The sequence below is a fragment of the Somniosus microcephalus genome, chromosome 29, assembly GCF_052327205.1.
Source record: "Somniosus microcephalus isolate GS21.2 chromosome 29, FLI_Smic_1.0, whole genome shotgun sequence".
In the NCBI taxonomy this organism is placed as follows: Eukaryota; Metazoa; Chordata; class Chondrichthyes; order Squaliformes; family Somniosidae; genus Somniosus; species Somniosus microcephalus.
In genome coordinates, this window is record NC_141015.1 from 35,918,787 (window position 1) to 35,946,243 (window position 27,457).

Below are 27,457 nucleotides of genomic sequence, written 5' to 3' on the forward strand. Positions count from 1 at the left end.
GCGAGGGGGAGAGGAGGAGGAGGGCGAGGGGGAGAGGAGGAGGAGGGCGAGGGGGAGAGGAGGAGGAGGGCGAGGGGGAGAGGAGGAGGAGGGCGAGGGGGAGAGGAGGAGGAGGGCGAGGGGGGAGAGGAGGAGGAGGGCGAGGGGGAGAGGAGGAGGAGGGCGAGGGGGGAGAGGAGGAGGAGGGCGAGGGGGAGAGGAGGAGGAGGGCGAGGGGGAGAGGAGGAGGAGGGCGAGGGGAGAGGAGGAGGAGGGCGAGGGGGAGAGGAGGAGGAGGAGGGCGAGGGGGAGAGGAGGAGGAGGAGGGGCGAGGGGGGAGAGGAGGAGGAGGAGGGGCGAGGGGGGGAGAGGAGGAGGAGGAGGGGCGAGGGGGAGAGGAGGAGGAGGAGGGCGAGGGGGAGAGGAGGAGGAGGAGGGCGAGGGGGAGAGGAGGGAGGAGGAGGGCGAGGGGGAGAGGAGGAGGAGGAGGGCGAGGGGGAGAGGAGGAGGAGGGGGGCGGAGGGGAGAGAGGAGGAGGAGGGGAGAGAAGGAGGAGGGCGAGGGGGAGAGGAGGAGGGAGGGGCGAGGGGGGAGAGGAGGAGGAGGGCGAGGGGGGAGAGGAGGAGGAGGGGAGAGAAGGAGGACACTGCAATTGTGTCTACATGGAACTTGGTATACTTGCTTCACATATTACAAATATTAAATGTAGCAATCTTTAATACAAATAAAAACAACAGTCGTACTCTAAGATGCCAATATTGTGAATTACTATACATACTTGCTCCTTGCATTGAACCAATGCTCTCTGGATTTCATTTGGATTCAGAGCATGGGCATGGGGTAGACAACTCAAAGCCAACTCGGCTGCAGCACGGACCATGTTAGGATCCCGGGCACGTGACGCACGGTCTGCTAAAGATGCCACTTCTGGAGGGGTTAGATGACCATCCCAACACTCAACCAAAATATTCAGTGCCGCACTACCGATCTCCATTGCCCTGGCCTAAGTGCATTTAAAAAAGAGATTTAAAAACAATTATTGACACCACAGAAAGCTAAAATGGTCACTTTTTCCTGAGAGCGCGAAATCTCCAATGGCTCAATTGCCTTGACCATGTGTCTAATTGAGAAACACTAGTTGTTTGGGGTTGGAGTATAAAAGGAGGGAAGTCCTGCTACAACTGCACAGGGCATTGGTGAGACCACACCTGGAGTACCTGCGTACAGTTTTGGTCTCCTTATTTAAGGAAGGATATACTTGCATTGGAGGCAGTTCAGAGAAGGTTCACGAGGTTAATTCCAGAGATGAAGGGGTTGTCTTATGAGGAAAGGTTGAGCAGGTTGGGCCTATACTCACAGAGTTTAGAAGAATGAGAGGTGATCTTATCGAAACATATAAGATACTGAGGGGGCTCGACAAGGTAGATGCAGAGAGGATGTTTCCCCTCGTGGGAGAATCTAGAACTAGGGGCACAGTTTCAGAATAAAGGGTCGCCCTTTTAGAACTGAGATGAGGAGGAATTTTTTCTCTCAGAGGGTCGTAAATCTGTGGAATTCTCTGCCCCAGAGAGCCGTGGAGGCTGGGTCATTAAATACATTTCAGGTGAAGATAGACAGATTTTTGCAAGATAAGGGAGTGAAGGGTTATAGGGAGCGAGCAGGGGCTTTGACACCACAGTCATACTCCATTGTGGCTTTGAGCCCAAGATCAGCCCTGATCTTATTGAATGGCGGATAAGGCTCGAGGGGCCAAGTGGCCTATTCCTGCTCCTATTTCTTATGTTCTTATTAGCATGGTACACATGGGTTTGTGCCTCCATTTCCCCACATGCCAATGACCAACGGCAGCAGTGCATTCATGGGGAGGCGGATACATTTGCGGAGACTGACACCAGGCTACATTTGTGCATCTCCTAGCACCAGGGCAGATCTGAAAGCAGGTCACGTAAGAAATAGGAGCAGGAGTCGGCCATTCGGCCCCCTCGAGCCTGCTCCACCATTCAATAAGATCATGGCTGATCTTCGACCTCATCTCCACCTTCCCGCCCTATCCCCATATCCCTTGATTCCCTTAATATTCAAACTCCCTCTGACAGGTCCCACCAGTCCAGCACATTGCCATTTCCAAGGCTGGTGGTCAGACGGATAATGGTGGGAGGACGTCACTAAAGTGCCTGTTTCCCAGCATCCCCTGCTCTTCCACTGAAAGCCAGAAGGGGTGCTGGGAGTCGAGTGGGGGGCCACTGAGTGACAGAACATCGTCCTTTAACCTTCAGCCCGGGAAATGCCAAGAAGAGTGTGACCATCAAGCAGGTCAGTTGGAAAAATGTAACTTGTATAAATACAGATTTTTGGCACAAGACAAGACACAGTACAACGATCATTGTCTACAGTGTCCATCACTATCTATTCAAAAGGTTCAACACGGTGAGCAGATATACAACAACAAGACCATCCTCAATGCTCAGAGAAACCAGAGACATTGTGCTCCTAGTTGAACTCTAAGAGCCAAACAGAGAAATTGATGTCAGTAAGGTATTTTTCTTTCAAACCTGTAATCCAGGAGACGTGGGAAGAGTAGGTTCTTGAAAGCCAGTTTGGCGACACAAAATTGTGCAAGCCGAGTGCATACAGCCCAATTTCGAAGGCGCAGAGATGGAGGTTGCGGTGGGGACCCTGGGTGGCCACCACTGGCCGATGGGTGGGTAAAGATGGACGTGCTGCTGTTGCCTCCCGCTTTGATGAGGACAGTCTTTGCGAGCTCAAAGTAAAAATGGGCCGCGGCTTCAGACGGCTGGTTGGGTACATGGGGAGCATGGCATTCCGGCCGCCTGCCTTTGTATCTGGAAGAGAAATAAATGGACCCGACTTAAAGCTATCACGTATAGAATGCAAGATCAGTTTACATAGAATTCAACCAACGCCCAATTGTTCCATTGTGTGTAGTGTTATGTGGTTAAATGCAGGAATTTGAAGATTATATCCTGGAATAGGGACAGGGAGTAGTATATTTATAGCAACAGGAGTAATCCATTCAGCCCCTCGAGCCTGTTCCACCATTCAATGAGATCATGGCTGATCTGTATCTTAACTCCGTCTTGGTTCCGTAATCCTTAATTCCATTGCTCAACAAAAGTCTATCAATTATGCACTTGTGGAGTTTGATGTAACTAGGATTAGTAAGAGGGTATATAAATCTTAATTAGAAGGTGGGGGGTCATGTATGGACATTGGGGGAGGGGGGAGCAAAACGTGCCTCTCATTCCGAGCATTTTATGCTCACAAGATAAGAGACAAATGAGGAAGGATATTTGGCCCATCTTAGCTCATTCATCCAAAAACACCCTCCAGCCTCCCTTAATACCCCCTCCACCCCATCCCAATCCCACCATCCAACTGTTTCCTAAAGAATTCAAGGGTGTCTGCCCCACGACCTTACCCAAGAGTCCATTCGATACGTTGATCACTCTTTGAGTGAGGAACTTCTTTCCGACATCAGTGCGAGACTTGCCTTCACAATCGCCCAAGCCTGCTCTCTACTTTCACAGTTTAGGTTGAAGGATTGTCCGGGTTCTACCTTGCATCATCTTACTGACTGCTCAAAGACTGCTTTTCAGTGGCCTACTTTCAAGGCCGAACAGTCCAGGTGTCTCCTCTAAAGTTTGTTCTTCCTGCTATCGGCCAAACTGCCCCATTTATCCCACATCATCAACAACTTGCATTTATATAGCGCCTTTAACATAGTAAAACGTCCCAAGGCGCTGCACGAGCGTAATTAGGTAAAGAATGACACCGAGCCACATAAAGAAACATTGGGGACGGTGACTAAAAGCTTGGTCAAACAGAACTGGATGAGTACAAGAGGGAGAAAGGAATAAAAGAAAAAAGACTTGCATTTCCATTGCGCCTTTCACGACTTCAGGACGTCTCAAAGTGCTTTACAGCCAATGAAGTATTTTTGAAGTGGAGTCACTGTTGTAATGTGGGAAACGCGGCAGCCAATTTGCGCACAGCAAGCTCCCACAAACAGCAATGTGATAGTGACCGGATAATCTGTTTTTGGTGATGTTGGTTGAGGGATATATATTGGCCAGGTCACCGGGGATAACTCCGCTGCTCTTTTTCGAAATAGTGGCCGTGGGATCTTTTACATCCACCTGAGAGAGCAGACGGGGCCTCGGTTTAAGGTCTCATCTGAAAGACGGCACCTCCGGCAGTGCAGCACTCCCTCGAGTGTCAGCTTAGATTTTTGTGCTCAAGTCTCTGAATCACAGAATCACAGAAACCCCACAGTGCAGATAGAGGCCATTTCGGCCCATCGAGCCTGCACCGACACATATCCCACCCGATCCCCGTAACCCCTACACCAACACATATCCCACCCTATCCCCGTAACCCCACGTATTTAATCCCCCTAACACTAAGGGTCAATTTATCATAGCCAATCAACCTAACCCGCACATCTTTGGACTGTGGGAGGAAACCGGAGCACCCGGAGGAAACCCACGCAAACACGGGGAGAATGTGCAAACTCCACACAGACAGTCACCCGAGGCCGGATTCGAACCCGGGTCCCTGGCGCTGTGAGGCAACAGTGCTAACCACTATGCCACCATGCTGCCCCTGAAGTGGGACTTGAACCCACAACCTTCTGACTTAGAGGCCACGGCTGACACTATCTTAAGGATATGCTGATAAGGTTTGATGAAGTAGGGTGGGACTAGGCTCTTGTGGAGGATAAACATCGGCACAGACCGAATGGCTGGTTTCTGTGCTGTAAATTCCATGTATTTCTATGAATAATTGCAGGAGCTGGAAACAAGACATTGTTATAAATCTCATCATCAAGAAACTACCTATGAAATAATGCTGGACGGCCAGCTGGTGGCGCCGTCCAAGGAGTATAAATACTCGGGCGTGGGCCCCAGCTTGCCAGGGACATTTTGTAAAGACAAGGAGCTAGTGAAGTACAACTAGACCTCCATGTTCTGAAACAAGTTGATTAAAGCCTTGCTTTATGCTCAAACCAAGTGCGTAGTGAGTTTTATTACGTCAGACATCATTAAATGGCTTCTCAAAAAAGAAACGGTTGAAATGTTACCTCCCCACGTCGGTGCTTTTGGTGCGAGCACCTCCACTGGCCCTGCGGCTGCCACTGGACGAGGACGATCCAAGGGAGTCGCTGGAGGAGCTGCTGATACTGTCGCTGTCCTGCCCTCTGCCCCAGGACGCGGCTGTCCACCCTCCACGGATGGGCCGGCGGCTCAGCGTGGGAGAGCTGTCCGAGGTGGTCTCCGGAGCACTGCTGTCAATGCTGGCCATGCCTTTCGGAGCAGAAACGTTAACAACAAAATTAAAAAAATGAAATACAATTTCAATTCCTCCAACCCCTCTCTCCTAATGGGAGAACATCTGTCCTGAGCCGAGATTGGGAACATAGCTAAACTTGCGCCTCCCCACTACCAGGCATCATGCACTGGTCCTGCCAACATATAGCTCCACAACACCGGCCCTAGAAGACTTATTTTCAGTACGATCCAATGCCAAAGCCATGGGTGTCATGTACGCCTTTTCAACATTGTATGAGCTAAATGGTTATATTTAATAAACCACGTTATAGATACAGAATCCACGTATTGCCCAACTCAAATATAAATTCTACACTAAGATAACACCAGAGTAAAGGGATGTCAAAGTAACAAAATATACCCTTTTCGATATTGAGTGTCTTAAGTTTACCAGAATGATACCCGGACTTCAAGGGTTAAGTTACGAGGAGAGATTACACAAATTAGGGTTGTATTCCCTAGAATTTAGAAGGTTAAGGGGCGATTTGATCGAAGTTTTCAAGCTATTAAGGGGAACAGATAGGGTAAATAGAGAGAAACTATTCCCGCTGGTTGGGGAGTCTAGGACTAAGGGGCATAGTCTAGAAATTAGAGCCAGGCCTTTCAGGAGTGAAGTTAGGAAACACTTCTACACACAAAGGGTGGTAGAAGTTTGGAACGAACGGCAATAGATGCTAGATCAATTGTTCATTTCAAATCAGAGACTGCTGGATTTTTGTTAACCAAAGGTATTAAGGGATATGGGCCAAAGGCGGGTATATGGAGCTCGGTCCCAGATCAGCCATGATCTCACTGAATGGCGGAACAGGCTCGAGGGGCTGAATGGCCTCCTCCTGTTCCTATGTCTTGTCACTCCATAATTGCTGCCTATGAAACCAGTACAGTCAGAGCAGCCAAGTATGTTTTGAGCAAACTGGACTTTAGCTAAAGGCTATGTAACGTAATGTACTGTAGTTTGTATCACTGCTGCGGTCTGTAACTCAACAGGGCTGATCCAATCCAGATCCAATCCAAATGAGCAGATAATGTGCATTAAGAGGAAGCATTACAAATGGGTGTAATTATATTTACAACTAAACCCGATTCATAAAAGGAACTGTTTATTGGTCCATAAAAACAGAAAATGCTGGAGATACTCAGCAGGTCAGGCAGCATCTGTGAAGAGAGAAACAGAGTTAACGTTTCAGGTCAATGACCTTTCGTCAGATCGACCTGAAACGTTAACTCTGTTTCTCTATCACAGATGCTGCCTGACCTGCTGAGTATCTCCAGCATTTTCTGTCTTTATTTCAGATTTCCAGCATCTGCAGTATTTTCTTTTTGTTTATTGGTCCAGCAGTGTTGAATATCTTTGCCTTCCTAGATGGCCGTGGGTTTGGGGGAGGCTGCCTGACACCGTCTTACAATGTCGCACCATCCCAATGGTGGTAATCCGCAGCACAACAAAGACCGCCTACTTCCACCTCCGTAACATCGCCCGTCTCCGCCCTTGCCTCAGCTCATCCGCTGCTGAAACCCTCATTCATGCCTTTGTTACCTCTAGACTTGACTATTCCAACGCACTCCTGGCTGGCCTCCCACATTCTACCCTACGCAAACCTGAGGTCATCCAAAACTCAGCTGCCCGTGTCCTAACTCGCACCAAGTCCTGTTCGCCCATCACCCCAGTGCTCGCTGACCTACATTGGCTCCCGGTTAAGCAACGACTCGATTTCAAAATTCTCATCCTTGTTTTCAAATCCCTCCATGGCCTCGCCCCTCCCTATCTCTGTAATCTCCTTCAGCCCCACAACCCCCCGAGATATCTGCGCTCCTCTAATTCTGCCCTCTTGAGCATCCCTGATTATAATCGCTCCACCATTGGTGGCCGTGCCTTCTGTTGCCTGGGCCCTAAGCTCTGGAATTCCCTGCCTAAACCTCTCCGCCTCGCTACCTCTCTTTCCTCCTTTAAGACGCTCCTTAAAACCTACCTCTTTGACCAAGCTTTTGGTCACCTGCCCTAATTTATCCTTATGTGGCTCGGTGTCAAATTTATGGTCTTATAACACCTGTGCAGCGCCTTGGGACGTTTTACTACGTTAAAGGCGCTATATAAACACAAGTTGTTGTTGTTGTAATAACGTGGCAAACTCGCATCAGTTTGCCGTTGCTTGAACTTTAACAGAAGGACAGAAATTCCAGTGAGGCCAGAAATAAGCCTGTGTTATGAAAGGGAATGAAGGAAAAAGCTGCAAGAGAGAGCAGGAAAAACCCCAAAAAGGACATGATGGGAAAAACCCATGTATTGAAATAGCTGCCAAAGTTATAAAGCTATTTGCTCCAGGGGAACAGAACGGAGATGAAGGCAGTTGTCTCAAATGGACTGGTCAAGCTATTTCCCCAGTCAGCAGCATACTGGAACTCTGAGGGGATTTGAATAACTATGAAGACCTACAGGGGGGTATTACTGCCTCAAGTATTTTCATTATGTTTGCTTCCGACTGACTTTATTGAAGCAGATCACTAATCAACCCTTCTAGAGGCCTATAGATTTCTCAATATCCATCCGTTAATAAATTGCGCTCAGTCAGATCACCATGTGCCCAATAGCAAGACCCCTTCCCGAGAGAAGTCAAAAAGCCATCCTTTGATGTTTCAAGAATTAGGAGCAAGAGTCGGCCATTCGGCCCCTCGAGACTGCTCCGTCCCTCAATAAGGTCATGGCTGATCTTTGACCTCAAACTCCACTTTCCCACCCGATCCCCATATCCCTCGATTCCCCTGGAGTCCAAAAAAATTTATCGATCTCAGCCTTGAATGTACAGTTCACTATAACAGAAAATGCTGGAAAAACTCAGCAGGCCAGGCAACATCCGTGGAGAAAATAGAGTCAACGTTTCGGGTGAAACGTTGACTCTATTTTCTCTCCACGGATGTTGCCTGGCCTGCTGAGTTTTTCCAGCATTTTCTGTTGTTATTTCGGATTTCCAGCATCTGCAGTATTTTGCTAATGTACCATTCACTGCTTTCTACTTTAAAATGCAGCATCTCAAAGTGGTCACAAGGTGGCAGAGGTTTCATATTACAGTACGGATTCCTGCTGATCGCACTGCACTCGGGGTGACTCGAGCGAGGCCTCTGGCTGGCAGTATTTATGTCACTGCTCGCTCGTGCACCTTTTTAATCCAGTCACACGGGCTTCAGCCTGGAGGGAGCAGTAACGAGAGAAAATGCAACGTTCTCTCATCGTCGACTCACACACTCCCAGACACACAAACGGCCCGAGAGCATCATGGGACCAGAGTTTCCTGGGTCCGATTAGATGCCTCCCGTAGCCTGCCTGTTAGACATGCACAGTGGGTTGGGTACCATGGCGATGTGAGCGTACAGATACACAGAACCGGCTTTGCATTGGTTCCTAGGCCCTGCTTTTTTTTTTTTAAAACAGCAACTTGCATTTATATAGCGCCTTTAACGTAGTAAAACGTCCCAAGGTGCTTCACAGGAGCATTAGAAGACAAAAAATTTGACACCGAGCCACATAAGGAGAAATTAGGGCAGGTGACCAAAAGCTTGGTCAAAGAGGTAGGTTTTAAGGAGCGTCTTAAAGGAGGAGAGAGAGGTAGCGAGGCGGAGAGGTATAGGCAGGGAATTCCCGAACTTAGGGTCCAGGCAACAGAAGGCACGGCCACCAAAGGTCGAGCGATTATAAATCAGGGATGCTCAAGAGGGCAGAATTAGAGGAGCGCGGATATCTCGGGGGGTTGTGAGGCTGGAGGAGATTAGAGAGATAGGGAGGGGCGAGGTCATGGAGGGATCTGAAAAGGGCGAGAATGTTGAAATCGAGGCACTGCTTAACCGGCAACCAATGTAGGTCAGCGAGCACAGGGGAGATGGGCGAACGGGACTTGTTATTATATGGTATTAATAACAAATTTGAAAAACAATTGGCAGAACTGATCTGTGCAGGTGTGGAGACTTCAATAAAAGCTGCCCAAATTCCTTGATTATCTCGTTTAACTGCCGGGATGGAATGAACTCTGGGATGTAGGGACGTCATTATCCTCAAAGAGGCGGATGTGAAAAATCAGACAGACATTCGTAAAGCACGGGTCCACGCTTACAAAAATGGCCTTGATTCGGAGTAGCCCAGGGGAAAACACCAGACTGAGGTCACGGGATTCCGATTGCACGCTGCTGTCTCAGGACTCCAAGTCAGGAAGTGTCCGCAGACTAAGACATGACTACAACGGAGTGAGAAAAAATCAAAAGGATGGTTTTTGCATTGAAGGAGTTCTGCCAACAGCAAACTCCTACTACCAGCGACAGCACTTGTCGACATAAAGCAGCACGTTCCGCAGGCAGGGTTAATCTAAAGTTCCTTCACTTGCCCAGCCGCAAAAATCACGGCAAAACCAACCACCTTTGAGTTACAGCAGTGGCGGAAGGTAAATAGGGAAGACTAGCATTCAAATGGAGACCTCAATGTGAATATAGGATCTAAACTGTGACTTACAATGGCACGCAATTAAACTAGTTACACCATACTAGTCACATACATCGGAAATGGACACCACAGGACGAGGAGGCGCGAGAGATCCCAATCTAAATGGGGTTATGAATTATTAAACAGAAAAATAATCGCAAAACGCCCGAGTATTTTAATAAGATGTGGCTCTTGCAAATCTCTTCGAGAAGTGAAATTCCGAAAACATCAAGGGCATTTTCATGATCAGCATGCAAGAAAATACCTTTGAAGTCACATGAGCAGGCTCCCCAGTTATTTATTCAATGCGTAATTGAACCATCGTTGAGTATATTCAAGGCCGAGATCAATAGATTTTTGGACTCTAGGGGAATCAAGGGATATGGAGATTGGGCAGGAAAAAGGAGTTGAGGTCGATGATCAGCCCTGATCTTATTGAATGGCGGAGCAGGCTCAAGGGGCTGAATGGCCAACTCCTGCTCCTAATTCTTATGTTATGTTCTCAGACGGACCAGGATAGTCCCAGGTTCAAATCCAGGCTGCGCTCAGGTAGCACGACATCAGGAAGGGTGCTGCAATTGGCAGCTGGGTTGATGGGGGCGGGTAGGCGGGGAATGTGAAGGAGGATCGGCTAGGATCCTCAGTCCTGAACACAATCCAACGGTCCTTTGCTCAAACTGCCCCCGTGGAACGAGGGCACGATTGGCCTTGGTTCTGTTGACTTCCGCCATCGACTAGGGCAGCTGACATTTACTTTTAAAATGTACAAATGGCTCACAGTCACTCAGGTGAGGTGCCGAAGGTCAACCGACACTCACAGAACCATCTCCGAGGAATCACTGAAGGTAGAAAACTAAACCAGAGCATTTATTTTGCAATCACCACCGACAATGGAAGTTCCTTGCAATCATTACGGACTTGTTCCTTTTTTCCTGAAAGCCTCTTTGGTTCATTCATTATGAAATTGGGGATCCAATCGCCTTGGATCCCCTCGCCGTTGGACCAAGACCTTGCTCTGTCAAGCCCGTGTGGTAGCTGGTGTGCAACGGCCACCCCACGTTAAAAGAATTAGAAGAAGAATTAGAAGAAGAAGAATTAGAAGGAAAAGAAAAAGGAGGAAAAGAAGAAGAAGGAACAGAAGAAGGAGGAAAAGAAGAAGGAGGAAAAGAAGGAGGAAAAGAAGAAGGAGGAAAAGAAGAAGGAGGAAAAGAAGAAGGAGGAAAAGAAGAAGGAGGAAAAGAAGAAGGAGGAAAAGAAGAAGGAGGAATAGAAGAAGAAGGAATAGAAGAAGAAGGAATAGAAGAAGAAGGAATAGAAGAAGGAATAGAAGAAGAAGGAATAGAAGAAGAAGGAATAGAAGAAGAAGGAATAGAAGAAGAAGGAATAGAAGAAGAAGGAATAGAAGAAGGAATAGAAGAAGAAGGAATAGAAGAAGAAGGAATAGAAGAAGAAGGAATAGAAGAAGAAGGAATAGAAGAAGGAGGAATAGAAGAAGGAGGAATAGAAGAAGGAGGAATAGAAGAAGAAGGAATAGAAGAAGGAAAAGAAGAAGGAGGAAATGAAGAAGAAGGAGAAGGAGAAGATGATGAAACCGAGTAAGAACGCAGTCAGTAGACAATTCCCACATTGCTCTATTTGCACAGCGACGGACATTGCGAGTTGGCTCGTAATTAAATTAGAAGCACAACACATTCCCCAATGGAGTTAAAATTAGGAAACTCTCAGCTAGCCCGAGAACATTTTTTTTTTAAACTGCCTTATATTCACAGTGCCAGATCCAACTCTGAGGACATCCCAATTAAAAGGAGCTGGTCAGATCTGAACGAGCTGCTGCAGTAGCACGCTGCCCTTACCCGTGTGCTTCTTCTTCTGTCTGACCGGCGACCCCCAGCACCGGCCATTGTATCCACCTCGGTTACCGAGCGTCAATCGGCTGGGGATCTTCCCCTCCTGTTTGAAGGTACTGGACTCGCTCGGAGGCTCGCTGGGGGCGCGCTGAGCGTTCTCTGCGGGTGGAATCAGAAGCAGCCAGTAAATAGACGTGACTCGGGAAGCTACGTTTTCAAGGGGAGGTGGGGGAAGAGAACCCAGCACTCGGACAAGAAGGACGGAGAAGGTACGTTTAACGAGATAATGATACAAAATGTCCACATTTATCCCTTATGTTCAATATTAACCTTTTTTTTTTAAATTAAACTGCTGTAACAAATATTAATTCAATTACAGGAAACTCTTTTTTATCCGGCCCCAACGGGACCGGCGTGGTGCCGGTTGATCAAAAAGTCCGGATTACAGAGAGGTATACTTACTAAGGTACGAGAGCCCCATACACGGTCACAGATCCGGGTGTCCCTGTTGCATAACAACAGGTGCAGGAACCCCGGTTACACGGCCACTAATATGAAGTAAAACTTACCTGAACCTACTCCTGAATTTTGCCGGTTAAGAGATTTCCGGATATTTGGGTGCCGGTAAAAAGAGGGTTTCCTGTACTTACATTTCTGTATTATTAAAATTGCACCTTAATTAATCTCAATGAATCTCGTTGCTCCCCTGCCAATAAGGAAATTTCACGTGTTCTGCTACAGCTCCGAGATTGAAATGTTTAGTGGGTGCAAGACTTTTGATTAGAGTACACGGTCTTGTTATTGTTTAAAAACAGCAGCTTCACAAAACTCATTACTGCGGCGAGTGTCTCACCTCCTGACTCCCCAAAGCCTTTCCACCATCTACAAGGCACAAGTCAGGAGTGTGATGGAACACTCTCCACTTGCCTGGATGGGTGCAGCTCCAACACTCAAGAAGCTCGACACCATCCAGGACAAAGCAGCCCGTTTGATTGGCACCCCATCCACCACCTTAAACATTCACTCCCTCCACCACCAGCGCACCGTGGCTGCAGTGTGTACCATCTACAAGGTGCACTGCAGCAACTCGCCAAGGCTTCTTCGGCAGCGCCTCCCAAACCCGCGACCTCTTCCACCTAGAAGGACAAGGGCAGCAGGCGCACGGGAACACCACCACCTCCAAGTTCCCCTCCAAGTCACACACCATCCTGACTTGGAAATATATTGGCCGATCCTTCATCATCGCTGGGTCAAAATCCTGGAACTCCCTCCCTAACAGCACTGTGGGAGCACCTTCACCACACGGACTTCAGCGGTTCAAGAAGGCGGCTCACCACCACCTTCTCAAGGGCAATTAGGGATGGGCAATAAATGCTGGCCTTGCCAGTGACGCCCGCATCCCAAGAACAAATTTAAAAAAAAATAACTACTCCAGTTTATGTCTGAAATAAACTCCTATTGATTACCCTTCCCTCTCTAATCATTACACAAAGAAATATATTTTTAAATAAAGGATAATGGCGCACACTGCAACACTGAATGTGATGACAACACACAAAAAGTGTCACCTTTTTTCTGATTGATTTAAACATCTCTGGAACCAAATCCACCTTACAACTATCCAATTACTTCACTCTTTCACCACATCATACACCTATAAACATACACAGAGAGAAAATATAGAGGTAATTAGAATCATAGAATAGTACAGCACAGAAGGAGGCCATTCAGCCCATCGAGTCTGCGCCGGCTCTTTCGAAGAGCAATCCAGTCAGTCCCACTCTCCCGCTCTTTCCCCATATCCCTGCAATTGTTTCCTCTTCAAATATTTATCCAATTCCCTCTCGAAGGCTACTATTGAATCTGCCTCCACCGCCCTATCAGGCAGCGCATTCCAAATCCTAACCACTCGTTGCGTGAAACAGTTTTTCCTCATGTCGCCTCTGTAAATACATTCAGTGAAATAAAGAGCAAGATCACTGACTTCATGATCGGCTTGAGCCGTGAGATATGGAGCCTCCAAGAACACCATTGGACTGAAATAAGGTTGAACTGAAACAGCCCAGAAACATTGCAAACCCACAGCAAGTGCCAACCAGTTCAATGCATCGATTCGAGGGTCATACTGCATCCTCACGGAAATAGATTATACAGAAAATTCTTGCTCAGATGTTTACACATTGATAAGATCAAAAGGCACTTGTATTTACACCTTGGGAAAAGAATCTGGGATTATGGCCAACTCCATCTCAGGCAATTTGCTCCACTTCCTTTTCCTCTACCATTGACGCAACGGTTCTCCATAGGAAAAACACTGCCGCGTGATCTGAATGCTAACTGAGCTCCGCACAGACACACCTGGTCCGCAAGTTCGAAAAAAGATTGCTGTCCGTAAAAGAATGTGAAAATGGTAACCATTGGACAGGCATGGACCTCGTTCTCCGCCAATGCGCACTGGATGTACCTTAACTGCTAACAGGGCAACTTCTGAGAATCAGGTCACTTGACAAAATCCATCGCAAAGCACATCATAAATATACCCTCATGTGCAAACCTAGATGAGTAAGCATTGGCAGGATGTTCAATCTTTGGCGAATGGAGGGGGGGAAAGCCAACCTCAATCCCATCCTTGCCCAAGATGCACACATTCACTTCTCAGCAGAGCTCGTTGATTAGCAACCTGGAGCACAAGCTTCTGGGGGAGGTTCTGGCTGGAGGTGGTTAGAATCATAGAATGGTCACAGCACAGAAGGAGGCCATTCGGCCCGTCGAGCCCGTGCCAGCTCTCTGCAAGAGCGCTTCAGCTTGTCCCACTCCTCCGCCCTTTCCCCGTAGCCCTACAATTTTTTTTCCTTCAGGTACTTATCCAATTCCCTTTTGAAAGCGATGATTGAGTCTGCCTCCACCACCCTTACAGACAGTGCATTCCAGATCCTAAGCACGCGCTGCGTAAAAAAGTTCTTCCTCATGTCGCCTTTGGATCTTTTGCCAATCGCCTTAAATCTGTGTCCTCTGGTTCTCGACCCTTCCGCCAATGGGAACAGTTTCTCTCTATCTACTCTGTCTAGATCCCTCATGATTTAGAATACCTCTATCAAGTCTCCGTTCAACCTTCTCTGCTTTAAGGAAAGAAAGGCTTGCATTTATCTAGCGCCTTTCACGACCACCGGACGTCTCAAAGCGCTTTACAGCCAGTGATGTACTTTTGAATTGGAGTCACTGTTGTAATGTGGGAAACATGGCAGCCAATTTCCCACAAACAGCAATGTGATAATGACCAGATAATCTGTTTTTGTTATGTTGGTTGAGGACACCGGGGATAATTCCCCTGCTCTTCTTCGAAATAGTGCCGCGGGATCTTTTACATCCACCTCAGAGAGCAGACGGGGCCTCGGTTTAACATCTCATCTGAAAGACAGAACCTCCAACAGTGCAGCACTCCCTCCTCATTGCACTGGAGTGTCAGCCTAGCTTTATATGCTCAAGTCCCTGGAGTGGGGGCTTGAACCCACAACCTTCTGACTCAGAGTCGGGTGTGCTACCCACTGACCCACGGCTTCTTTAGTCTATCTAGTTACACAGGCAACCTGACCCCACGTCTTCAGATGATTAAACCTATCCTCTTGGTGCAGAGTGGAACCAAGCAAGGGAAGTTCCACATAATGGGGCTCCTTTGTTCTGGATGGATGGATAAGATAATGACTGACATGAATCAACTGAGCAGTCTGCGGGTGGCGCTGTCCAGGGAGAGTATAAATACTCGGGCACGGGCCCAGCTTGCGCAGGACATTCTTAACAGGAACTAGTGAAGGACACAACTAGACCTCCATGTTGTAAAACAGTTGATTAAAGCTTTGTTTAATGCTTAGACCAAGTGCCTAGTAGTTCTCTTACGTCAAGGAGCATACTCATCTATATATATCTTGTGGGCAGTGTCCACAGATTGTTGAGCAGCTGATTAGCTTCGCGGCAGGATTGTTAACAATCGTTGTTTAGATCTCATCACTACTCCTTCTTTAGAACATCCCCTCAGAAAGAATGAAGCCAGCAAATTTGGATGACTAATAAGAATCTTAGACAGCTTTTAGAAGCAACAACTCCTGACAGTCAAACACTAAAACAAATCCTAATGCAAATATATCCCACATAACAGGCTTAAAAAATAATCAATCCGCTTCGATTCCTGCCTTAAAAGATCTATGTGCATTTGATGCATGGGAAATAACTGCATCACCGCATAACTGAAATCTCTTTACTGCCCATCAACTTAAATACTGCATATTAATAAAAGACAGTTCCCATCTGCAAGAAAAATTTGTGCACATATTTAGGGCTGTAAAATATTAATATATTGGGCATCAGGTATCAGGTAATACGCATGGAATGATGTAAGAGACGAGGGAATTCAATTTCCTAGATTTAATTGTATGCAATTCAGAAGTGCTTGTGCATCATATTGTCTTTGCAAATTCAGTTATTTTTTAACACTGAACAAAATGTTTCAGCGTGCGTCTGCTCCCCGACTCGCTCAAGATAAGATTTTAGCTTTCCTGTAAGTGCCAAATAAGGCTTTGAATCGATCCTTTTTACACAAAGGAAATGGGCATAAACAGCACAGGTGTGAATGTGTCTGTGTCTATCAAACAGAGAGACCTGCATCAAAGGGGAGCTTGAAGCAAAATTTAAATAATTAAAGGCCAAATTAATTTACATTCAGGATGCAGTGTAGGCAAAGATGCACAGAAAGGAACAGTATCTGTACAGATTAACTCACCACCACCCTGCACCTTTTCCTAAAAAGAAAAATCTAAATATTAGTTAGGATTTACCAAATTTCTTTCCCTCAGTTTGTTTTACACGTGGATGACTCCTGTCTAGACGGCTACTGCCGACGTGGATAAATGCGAGGTTATCCACTTTGGTGGTAAAAACAGGAAGGCAGATTATTATCTGAACGGCAATAGATTGGGAGAAGGGGAAGTGCAACGAGACCTGGGTGTCCTTGTGCACCAGTCGCTGAAGGTAAGCATGCAGGTGCAGCAGGCGGTTAAGAAGGCAAATGGTATGTTGGCCTTTGTAGCGAGAGGGTTCGAGTACAGGAACAAGGATGCCTTGCTGCAATTGTACAGGGCCTTGGTGAGACCACACCTTGAGTATTGTGTGCAGTTTTGGTTGCCTTATCTGAGGAAGGATGTTCTTGCCATGGAGGGAGTGCAGCGAAGATTCACCAGACTGATACCTGGGATGGCAGGAATGACGTATGAGGAGAGATTGGGTTGATTGGGCTTATACTCGCTGGAGTTTAGAAGAATGAGAGGGGATCTCATTGAAACTTATAAAATTCTAACAGGACTAGACAGACTAGATGCAGGAAGGATGTTCCCGATGGCGGGGAGTCCAGAACTAGGGGTCATAGCCTAAAGATAAGGGGTAAGCCATTTAGGACAGAAATGAGGAGGAATTTCTTCACCCAGAGGGTGGTGAACCTGTGGAATTCTCTACCACAGAAGGCTGTAGAGGCCAATTCATTAAATATATTCAAGAAGGAGTTAGGTATATTTCTTAAGGCTAAAGGGATCAAGGGATATGGGGAGAAGGCAGGGACAGGGTACTGAATTTGGATGATCAGCCATGATCTCATTGAATGGCGGAGCAGGCTCGAGGGGCCGAATGGCCTACTCCTGCTCCTATCTTCTATGTTTCTATGACATTGGAGCTACCTCTTTGACCAGGCTTTTGGACACCTGCCCTAATTTATCCTTCTGTGGCTCAGTGTCAAATTTTTGGTCTTAAAATACTCCTATGAAGCGCCTTGGGACGTTTTACTACATTAAAGGTGCTATATAAATACAAGTTGTTGTTGAGGCACGATGGGCCGAATGACCTCCTTCTGTGCGGTTTCATTCTGTGATTCTATGCACGGGGAGCTAAATTAACGCCAGCACATCATTTCAGGGACCACAATTCTTCAGAATGTATGTTGAGAAAACTCCCATTACAGCTCGCAGTGATTCCTCCCGGCCAGATCCCCAAATGACACTGCCAACAATCAACTGCCAACTTTCTTTTCGCAAAATCAGCCGAAACAGATATACAGCGTTACAACAACAACAACTTGTATTTATATAGCGCCTTTAACGTAGTAAAACGTCCCACGGCAGCTCAGAGGAGCGTAATCAGACAACAATTGACACCGAGCTGCATGAGGAGAAATTAGGGCAGATGACCACAAGCTTGGTCAACGAGGTAGGTATTAACATAGAAAAATAGGAGCAGGAGTCGGCCATTCGGCCCTTCGAGCCTGCTCCGCCATTCAATATGATCATGGCTGATCCCCTATCTCAATACCATATTCCCGCTCTCTCCCCATACCCCTTGATGCCTTTTGTGTCTAGAAATCTATCGATCTCCTTCTTAAATATATTCAGTGACTTGGCCTCCACAGCCTTCTGTGGTAGAGAATTCCACAGGTTCACCACCCTCAGTGAAGAAATTTCTCCTCATCTTAGTCCTAAATGTCCTACCCCATATCCTGAGACTGTGACCCCTCCTTCTAGAACCCCCAGCCAGGGGAAACATCCTCCCTGCATCCAGTCTGTCTAGCCCTGTCAGAATTGTATATGTTTCGAAGAGATCCTCTCTCATTTTTCTAAACTCTAGTGAATACAGACCTAGTCGACCCAATCTCTCCTCATACGACAGTCCTGCCATCCCAGGAATCAGTCTGGTGAACCTTCGCTGCACTCCCTCTATGGCACGTATATCCTTTCTTAGGTAAGGCGACCAAAACTGCACACAGTACTCCAGCTGTGGTCTCACCAAGGCCCTGTATAACTGTAGTAAGACATCCTTGCTCCTGTACTCAAATCCTCTTACAATGAAGACCAACATACCATTTGCCTTCCTAACTGCTTGCTGCACCTGCATGTTTGCTTTCAGTGACTGGTGTACAAGGACACCCAGGTCCCTCTGTACATCAACATTTCCCAATCTATCACCATTTAAATAATTCTCTGTCTCTACCGAGCACCGGTTTAAAGTGTGCTGCTTCACATTCGGTGTACCCCATTTGGTGTTGCGTTGCACGACAGAAGGGGCCTAAAAGCAAAGTGCGGACCGCTGGGTCGTTTCAGCCGGCTCTCGATTATTTCGAAGAACCAGCCCAGATGAGCAATCTCCAGCGGCCGGACACGACACATTATCCGGACCAAGACGTGTCCTCGCTATTTACCCGGGCTGGTTTGCCAGCGCTTCCAAAGGGACCAGGCAATGAAATGGAAAAATCCAAGCACCCCTTGAGCACTGCCAGCATCGATGGTTAAGCAGTTCAGAGTCGATTCACACGGTTGATTCCCGAGATGAGGGGGTTGACTTATGAGGAAAGGTTGAGCAGGTTGAGCCTATACTCATTGGAGTTGTAATCAACCACCACCTAGACCGAAGGGTGTGTTGATGCAGGGGGGGGGCGGACACAAGCACAGTCACAAGATTGGTAAATGAGAAACAGCAGTTAGCTGTGTTTTATTTTTAGAAAACGGGGAAAAAAGGTTCACGTCTGGCAAAATCCAAAAACATATGACGTTCAACAAGAAAAATGAAGAACAAAAGCCATCACCCGCCCCGGGTGGTAAGGAAGGCAGTCCTTAAATCAATTTTCTCCAAAAACAATAAGCCAGGGTTACTTTACCACTGGATCTTTCTCAGCCGGTCCAGGGATCATATCAGACTCTCAGAACTAAACAATACCCCACTCGGGTTCAATAGTAGACCTCTCTGTGGCAGCTGCAAGCTGGTTTTCAACAACAGTCTTGGCTTTCTCCTCAGGCACTGGCCCTGAAGGGATGCACCAGTTTGCCTTTTGAACTCCTGAGCTAATGGGTAGATTTGCCTCAGGTGTGTTGGAGGTGGGTGTGGCCTTCACCTGAATTGGAGTGAGAGGGGGACTTTGTCTCCATCTGGTGGCCACATACCGTCCATCCACCACAAACCGCCCCCATAGCTCACAGAGTTTAGAAGAATGAGAGGTGATCTTATTGAAACATATAAGATACTGAGGGGGCTCGACAGGGTAGATGCAGAGAGGATGTTTCCCCTCGTGGGGAAATCTAGAACTCGGGGGCACAGTTTCAGAATAAAGGGTCGCCCTTTTAGAACTGAGATGAGGAGGAATTTCTTCTCTCAGAGGGTCGTAAATCTGTGGAATTCTCTGCCCCAGAGAGCCGTGGAGGCTGGGTCATTGAATACATTTAAGGTGGAGATAGACAGATTTTTGCAAGATAAGGGAGTGAAGGGTTATGGGGAGCGGGCGGGGAAGTGGCTTTGAGCCCAAGATCAGCCATGATCTTATTGAATGGCGGAGCAGGCTCGAGGGGCCAAGTGGCCTATTCCTGCTCTTATGTTGAAGTCGGCGATAGAAATAGTACTCGCAACGCGACAGCATCTTGCACCATCTTAAGATCTTGCCACCAAATTAATGCACAACGTGCTCTACCCTTCCTGTACAAGAGATGAATCATCCTAGGCTTCCTGAGGGAAAGCAGTTACACACCGTGGTTGCAGCATAGGGAAAACAAACACGGTTTCCAGACTATTTGCTTAAAATACAATTACGGTCTAATGCACTTAGAATCATAGAAGTTTACCACACAGGAGGCCATTCAGCCCATTGCGTCTGCGCCGGCCGAGAAAGAGCTACCCAGCCTAATCCCACTTTCCAGCTCTCGGTCCATAACCCCCTGTAGGTTACGGCGCTTCAAGTGCATATCCAAGTACTTTTTAAATGTGATGAGGGTTTCTGCCTCTCCCACCCTTTCAGGCAGTGAGTTCCAGACCCCCACCACCCTCTGGGTGAAAAAAGTTCTCCTCAACTCCCCTCTAATCCTTCTCCCAATTACTGTAAATCTCTGCCCCCCCTGAAATTGTTTTCTACAGCAGCAGTTTTTTGCGGGAGTTTCGCCAATCAGGAGATGCGAGAATGACTAATCGCCCTGGGGCTCGCTGGAAAGTAAATTTGGGGCTGATAATGGGAGTGTTGGCCCCTGCAGCACTGATCAGAAGCTGGCATCGAGCTGGTTCTCAGCACTGGGCGAGCGTCTCACAGCACAATGAGGTCCCATGGAGTTTGTGGTGCAGACATTATGTTAATGACGTGATGGCTCCATAATACATTGAGTGCCTGAACAGCGAGGCTGTCGCTCAGTGTCCTCTGCAAATGGGCACTGGGTGGTAGATCCGCTTTCTTAAAGGGCAAGTCTATTGGGTCGCTCATAACAAGCAGCTGTATTTTTGCTATTTTTCTATTCTCCTTCAGACACTGAAGCAATGCAGGCTTCTTAAAGCTCTGCCCTCTCCCCCATCGACAGGTGGTCAACCAAGGGAATTGCAATTGCTCAGACCGTACACAGCACCTTTGGGCTTTTCCAATGTCATCCTTCTGGCGAGGGAAGTGGGGCTTTGCCATGCAAGACAGGTACCCTTAAAACCATGGGCACTCCAGCCCACGCCGCCATTTCACTGCCAGCCCTGTATAACAACAACTTGTATTTATATAGCGCCTTTAATGTAGTAAAACGTCCCACGGTGCTTCACAGGAGTATAATCAGACAAAATTTGACACCGAGCCACATAAGGGATATTAGGACAGGTGGCCAAAAGCTTGGTCAAAGAAGTAGGTTTTAAGGAGCGGCTTAAAGGAGGAGAGAGAGGTAGAAAGGTTTAGGGAGGGAATTCCAGAGCTTAGGGCACATTGGCAACTTAAGGCACGGCCCCCAATGATGGAGCGATTAAAATCGGGCATGCTCAAGAGGTCAGAATTGGAGGAGCGCAGAGATCGCGGAGGATACGGAGGAGGTTACAGAGATAGGGAGGGGAAGAGGCAATGGAGGAATTTGAACACAAGGATGAACATTTTAAAATCGAGGCATCATCTATGCGGTCATCTTCCAGTTCCCTGTTGCTGGGCACTCCTTCATTGTAGCAAGATATCGGTGTGAGACCACATCAACGGCCAGCCCTGGGATTGCTGAAGCCCAACTTTAGGACCGTTTCAATCTGATTCCTCAACAGGATGAATCCAAACAAAACCAACTGCTGTAGATTGGAGCCTGAAGTCTGTGCACCTCCAATCAAAGCAGTTGGAAGTTATGCTAAACCTTTATAAAACACTAGTTCGGCCCCAGCTGGTGTACTGTGTCCAATTCTGGGCACCGCACTTTAGGAAGGATGTGAAGGCCTTGAAGGGTATAGAAGACATTTACTGGAATGGTTCCAGGGATGAGGGAATATAGTTAGTGGATAGACCGGAGATGCACTGCAGCAACTCGCCAAGGCTTCTTCAGCAGCACCTCCCAAACCCGCGACCTCTTCCACCTAGAAGGACAAGGGCAGCAGACACATGGGAACACCACCACCTCCAAGTTCCCCTCCAAGTCACACACCATCCTCACTTAGAAATATATCGGCCGTTCCTTCATCGTCGCTGGGTCAAAATCCTGGAACTCCCTCCCTAACAGCACTGTGGGAGTACCTTCACCACACGGACTGCAGCAGTTCAAGGCAGCGGCTCACCACCACCTTCTCAAGGGCAATTAGGGATGGGCAATAAATGCTGGCCTTGCCAGCGACGCCCACATCCCATTAACGAATAAAAAAAAAGTTGGGGCTGTTCTCCTTCGTGTACAGAAGGCTAAGAGGAGATTTGATAGAGGTGTTTAAAATCATGCAGGGTTTAGATAGAGTAAATAAAGAGAAACTGTTTCCAATGGTTGAATGGTCGATAACCAGAGGACACAGGTTTAAGGTGATTGGCAAAAGAACCAGGGACATGATGAAAAACGTTATTACGCAGCGAGTGGTTAGGATTTGGAACGCTCTACCTGATAGGGCGGTGGAGGCAGATTCAACAGCAGCCTTCAAAAGGAAATTGGATAAATACCTGAAGAAGAAAAAATTGCAGGGATATGGGGAAAGAGCGGGGGAGTGGGACTAACTGGGTTGCTCTTCGAAAGAGCCAGCGCAGACTCGATGGGCCGAATGGCACCCTTCTGTGCTATTCTATGATTCTATGAATGGTAGCTATGCCTGAGTTCAGGACATCAGGAACAGGGAGCTCTGCAGAGGGCCCGGGGGGTGGCCACACTCTGAATGGTGGCCTGCAACTTGGTCAGGCCGTCAAGCAGCACGACACGAATCAAGAAACATAGAAGATAGGAGCAGGAGTAGGCCATTCGGCCCTTCAAGCCTGCTCCGCCATTCAATGAGATCATGGCTGATCATCCAAATTCAGTACCCTGTCCCTGCCTTCTCCCCATATCCCTTGATCCCTTTAGCCTTAAGAAATATATCCAACTCTTTCTTGAATATATTTAATGAACTGGCCTCCACCGCCCTCTGTGGCAGAGAATTCCACAGGTGAAATGTCAAATTAAATGTGATAAAATCTCCCCAGGCGTAGATGGGGGTCGAACCCATGAACTTCGGTTTACGAGACCGACGCCTTACCACTTGGCCACCACGCTGCAAGAGTTGTGGGCTCCTCCAGAGAGGCTCCTCCAAAGTGCGCCAGCTGCTTGGCGCGCACTCAAATGACCGCAGGAGCTGCTGAGGCCGAGCTTTCAAAGCGCATCTTTCATCAGGCCCCGCGAGTTCCAGTCCACTCGATTCAGCGGCTGAAGTGATCCAGATAGCCCACCAAGCCAGAAGGATGCACCCACCTCCAATCCCACAAGCACTTGCTCTCCTTCATTCCAGCTCTGCGCTCCAGCAAGTAATCCTTCCTACAAGTCCCTAACTGACCCGTGCAGTGGAAGCAACGTGCTGGCGCTCAACACTGCAGGGGTGGATGGCACAGGGTGCTGTGAAGGGAGAGGTTAAGACCACATACTGGGTTCTAACCTCTCCTCTGTTTGGACTGAACATAAGAAATAGGAGCAGGAGTCGGCCATTCGGCCCCTCGAGCCTGCTCCGCCATTCAATAAGATCATGGCTGATCTGATCTTGGCCTCAACTCCACTTCCCCGCCCGCTCCCCATAACCCTCGACTCCCCTGTTGCTCAAATATCTGTCTAACTCCGCCTTGAATATATTCACTGGCTCAGCCTCCACAGATCTCATCTGGAGAATAACAATATTTGAGTGGCGGCAGAAAGGCACCCCATGAAAGAGCATTAACATGGGAAGAAGCCTGGCTGTTCCAATGCTCTCCTAGCCGGTGCCTTGGTGAGACCACACCTTGAGTATTGTGTGCAGTTTTGGTCGCCTTATCTGAGGAAGGATGTTCTTGCCATGGAGGGAGTGCAGCGTAGATTCACCAGACTGATACCTGGGATGGCAGGAATGACGTATGAGGAGAGATTGGGTCGATTGGGCTTATACTCGCTGGAGTTTAGAAGAATGAGAGGGGATCTCATTGAAACTTATAAAATTCTAACAGGACTAGACAGACTAGATGCAGGAAGGATGTTCCCGATGGCGGGGGGAGTCCAGAACCAGGGGTCACAGTCTAAGGATAAGGGGTAAGCCATTTAGGACTGAGACGAGGAGGAATTTCTTCACCCAGAGAGTGGTGAACCTGTGGCATTCTCTACCACACAAGGCAGTTGAGGCCAATTCATTAAATATATTCAAGAAGGAGTTAGATATATTTCTTAAGGCTAAGGGGATCAAGGGATATGGGGAGAAAGCAGGGACAGGGTACTGAATTTGGATGATCAGCCATGATCGCATTGAATGGCGGAACAGGCTCGAGGGGCCGAATGGCCGACTCCTGCTCCTATCTTCTATGTTTCTATGCCCCATCGCCCACCCTCTAAGCTTCAGCTCACTCAAAACTCTGCCGACCGTATCCTATTCTGCAACAAGTCCCGTTCACCCATCATCTATCACTCCTCTCCTCGCTGACCTTCACTGGCTTCCGCTCCCCCCACCACCTCAAATTTAAAATTCTTATCCTGCGAGTTTGGATTCCCTACTTAAATCCATGGCTTTTCCCTTTCATATCCCTGTAACCTTCACCAGCCCTACAAGCCCCCACCTCCATACCGCTGACTCTGACCTCATGTGCGTCCCCTCCCTTTCCTTCCTCGCACCATTGGCCTTCAGCTGCCTCGGCCCCATACTTTGGAATTCTCAAACCCGCGGCTCTACCACCTAGAAGGACAAGGGCAGCAGGCGCATGGGAACACCAGCATCTCCAGGTTCCCCTCCAAGTCACACATCATCCTGACTCGGGAATATATCACCGTTCCTTCATCGTTGCTGGGTCAAAATCCTGGAACTCCCTCCTTAAAAGTGGATAAATCCCCAGGCCCAGACGAGATGTATCCCAGGCTGCTGCGTGAGGCAAGGGAGGAGATTGCAGGGGCTCTGACACAAATTTTCAGAACCTCTCTGGCCACAGGGGAGGTGCCAGAGGACTGGAGGACAGCTAACGTAGTACCATTATTCAAGAAGGGTAGTAGGGATAAACCAGGGAATTACAGGCCAGTGAGCCTAACATCAGTGGTAGGGAAATTATTGGAAAAAATTCTGAGGGACAGAATTAGTCTCCACTTGGGAGGATTAATCAAGGATAGTCAGCATGGCTTTGTTAGGGGAGATCATGTCTAACCAATTTGATTTAATATTTCGAGGGGGTGACTAGGTGTGTGGATGAGGGTAGTGCAGTTGATGTAGTCTACATGGACTTCAGTAAGGCTTTTGACAAAGTCCCACATGGGAGACTGGTCAAGAAGGTAAGAGCCCATGGGATCCAGGGCAATTTGGCACATTGGATCCAAAATTGGCTTAGTGGCAGGAGGCAGAGGGTGATGGTCAAAGGTTGTTTTTGTGACTGGAAGCCTGTGTCCAGTGGTGTACCGCAGGGATCGGTGCTGGGTCCTTTGCTGTTTGTAGTGTACATTAATAATTTAGATATGAATGTAGGAGGTATGATCAGTAAGTTCGCAGATGACACGAAAATTGGTGGAGTGATAAATAGCGAGGAGGGAAGCCTCAGGCTACAGGATGATATAGACGGGTTGGTTAGATGGACAGAACAGTGGCAAATGGAATTTAAACCTGAAAAGTGTGAGAGGATGCATTTTGGGAGGACTAACAAGGCAAGGGAATACACAATGAATGGTAGGACCCTAGGAAGGACAGAGGATCAGAGGGACCTTGGTGTGCATGTACATAGATCCCTGAAGGCAGTTAAAATGGCATATGGGATACTTGCCTTCATTAGCTGAGGCATAGAATATAAAAGCAGGGAGGTTATGATGGAGCTGTACAAAACGCTAGTTAGGCCACAGCTGGAATACTGTGTGCAGTTCTGGTCGCCACACTATAAGAAGGATGTGATTGCATTGGAGAGGGTGCAGAGGAGATTCACCAGGATGTTACCTGGGCTGGAGCGCTTCAGCTATGAAGAGAAACTGGACAGGCTGGGGTTGTTTTCCTTAGAGCAGAGAAGGCTGAGGGGGGACCTGATTGAGGTGTACTAAATTATGAGGATAGGGTAGATATAACGGAACTTTTCCCGTTAATAAAGGGGTCAATAACCAGGGGGCATAGTTTCAAGGTAAGGGGCAGGAGGTTTAGAGGGGATTTGAGGGAAAACTTTTTCCATCCAGAGGGTGGTTGGAATCTGGAACTCACTGCCTGAAAGGGTGGTAGAGGCAGGAACCCTCACAACATTCAAGAAGCATTTAGATGAGCACTTGAAACACCATAGCACACAAGGCTACGGACCAAGTGCTGGAAAATGGGATTAGAATAGACAGGGCTTGATGGCCGGCGCGGACACGATGGGCCGAAGGGCCTCTTTCTGTGCTGTATAACTCTATGACTCCCTAACAGCACTGTGGGAGCACCTTCACCACACGGACTGCAGCGGTTCAAGAAGGCGGTTCACCACCAGCTTCTCGAGGGCAACTAGGGATGGGCAATAAATGCTGGCCTCGCCAGCAATACCCACATTTCACGAACGAATTAAAATTAAAAAAAAATTCCTCCCTAAGCCCCTCCACTACCCTCTCCTCCTTGAAGACTTTTCAAGTTTTCTTTATACATCATAAAATTGAGTGAGTACAAATCGCTTTTTAAAGGAAAAATGACAACCACAACTTATTAATTGAATTATTGGTGAAAAATCGACAATGAGAAAAGACTGGAGTTCGTACCCTGGGTTGTCCCCTCCTGAAAGTTCTCTGCTGGAGTGTTCTGCACCGGGGCCGTCGCACTCGCTTGCTGAGGTGCCGATGATGTGCTCGCCATCTGATGGACACCAGAGGCCGCCTGGGACGCGTGCTTCGATGGCGATTTCTGACTGGCGGCCAGTGGCTTACTCGACGAGTAGAACGAGCTCAGCGTCTGAGGTTTGTGAGTTTGGCTCTCTCTGTCCAACAACTTGTCCAGAATCTAGAACAAGAAAATTTCAATGGGGGGGGTAGGGGGGGAGAAATCCTTTGTAAAAGACAGGTTCTACAACATAGGTTTTCAAATTGGATCCCGAAGAGATTCATAAAAAGGTATCCAGGGAGCTCACAAGGTCATCAGATCTCTGCATTTGTTGACTTACTCGCGTTATTTCTGTTGCTGTATACTAATATAAATAGCACAGTGGGGTGTTGGTGTGGGCTGACACCCCCCATCCCCCGAGGTGCATAGATCTCAGTCAGCAGTAAACCCAGAGTCAACTGGCCAGACCGACCAGGTCCGGCTGCCGAGAGAACCCCCTTTCTTCCTTTCGCAAGCCAGATCTTCCTGATGGCTGTAGCATCGGGTACGGTAGCATAGTGGTTATGTTACTGAACTAGTAATCCGGAGACTCGAGTTCAAAT

General features: G+C 47.8%; 1 protein-coding gene and 1 non-coding gene across 2 annotated transcripts in view; both read right to left on the reverse strand.

Annotated features, from left to right (window-relative positions):
• Positions 1 to 2,454: 2,454 nt before the first annotated feature.
• The window catches only part of zswim8 (zinc finger, SWIM-type containing 8), a 219,800-nt gene continuing 194,797 nt past the window's right edge, over positions 2,455 to 27,457 (reverse strand). Inside the window, 5 exon segments of the mRNA XM_085970598.1 lie at positions 2,455 to 2,658; positions 2,660 to 2,822; positions 5,081 to 5,303; positions 11,646 to 11,798; positions 26,798 to 27,035. Coding sequence (XP_085826724.1) covers positions 2,470 to 2,658; positions 2,660 to 2,822; positions 5,081 to 5,303; positions 11,646 to 11,798; positions 26,798 to 27,035 — 966 coding nt within the window. The 3' untranslated portion in view covers positions 2,455 to 2,469.
• Positions 23,084 to 23,155, reverse strand: trnat-cgu (transfer RNA threonine (anticodon CGU)). The gene has a single exon. It is a non-coding gene; the product is annotated as a tRNA-Thr (tRNA).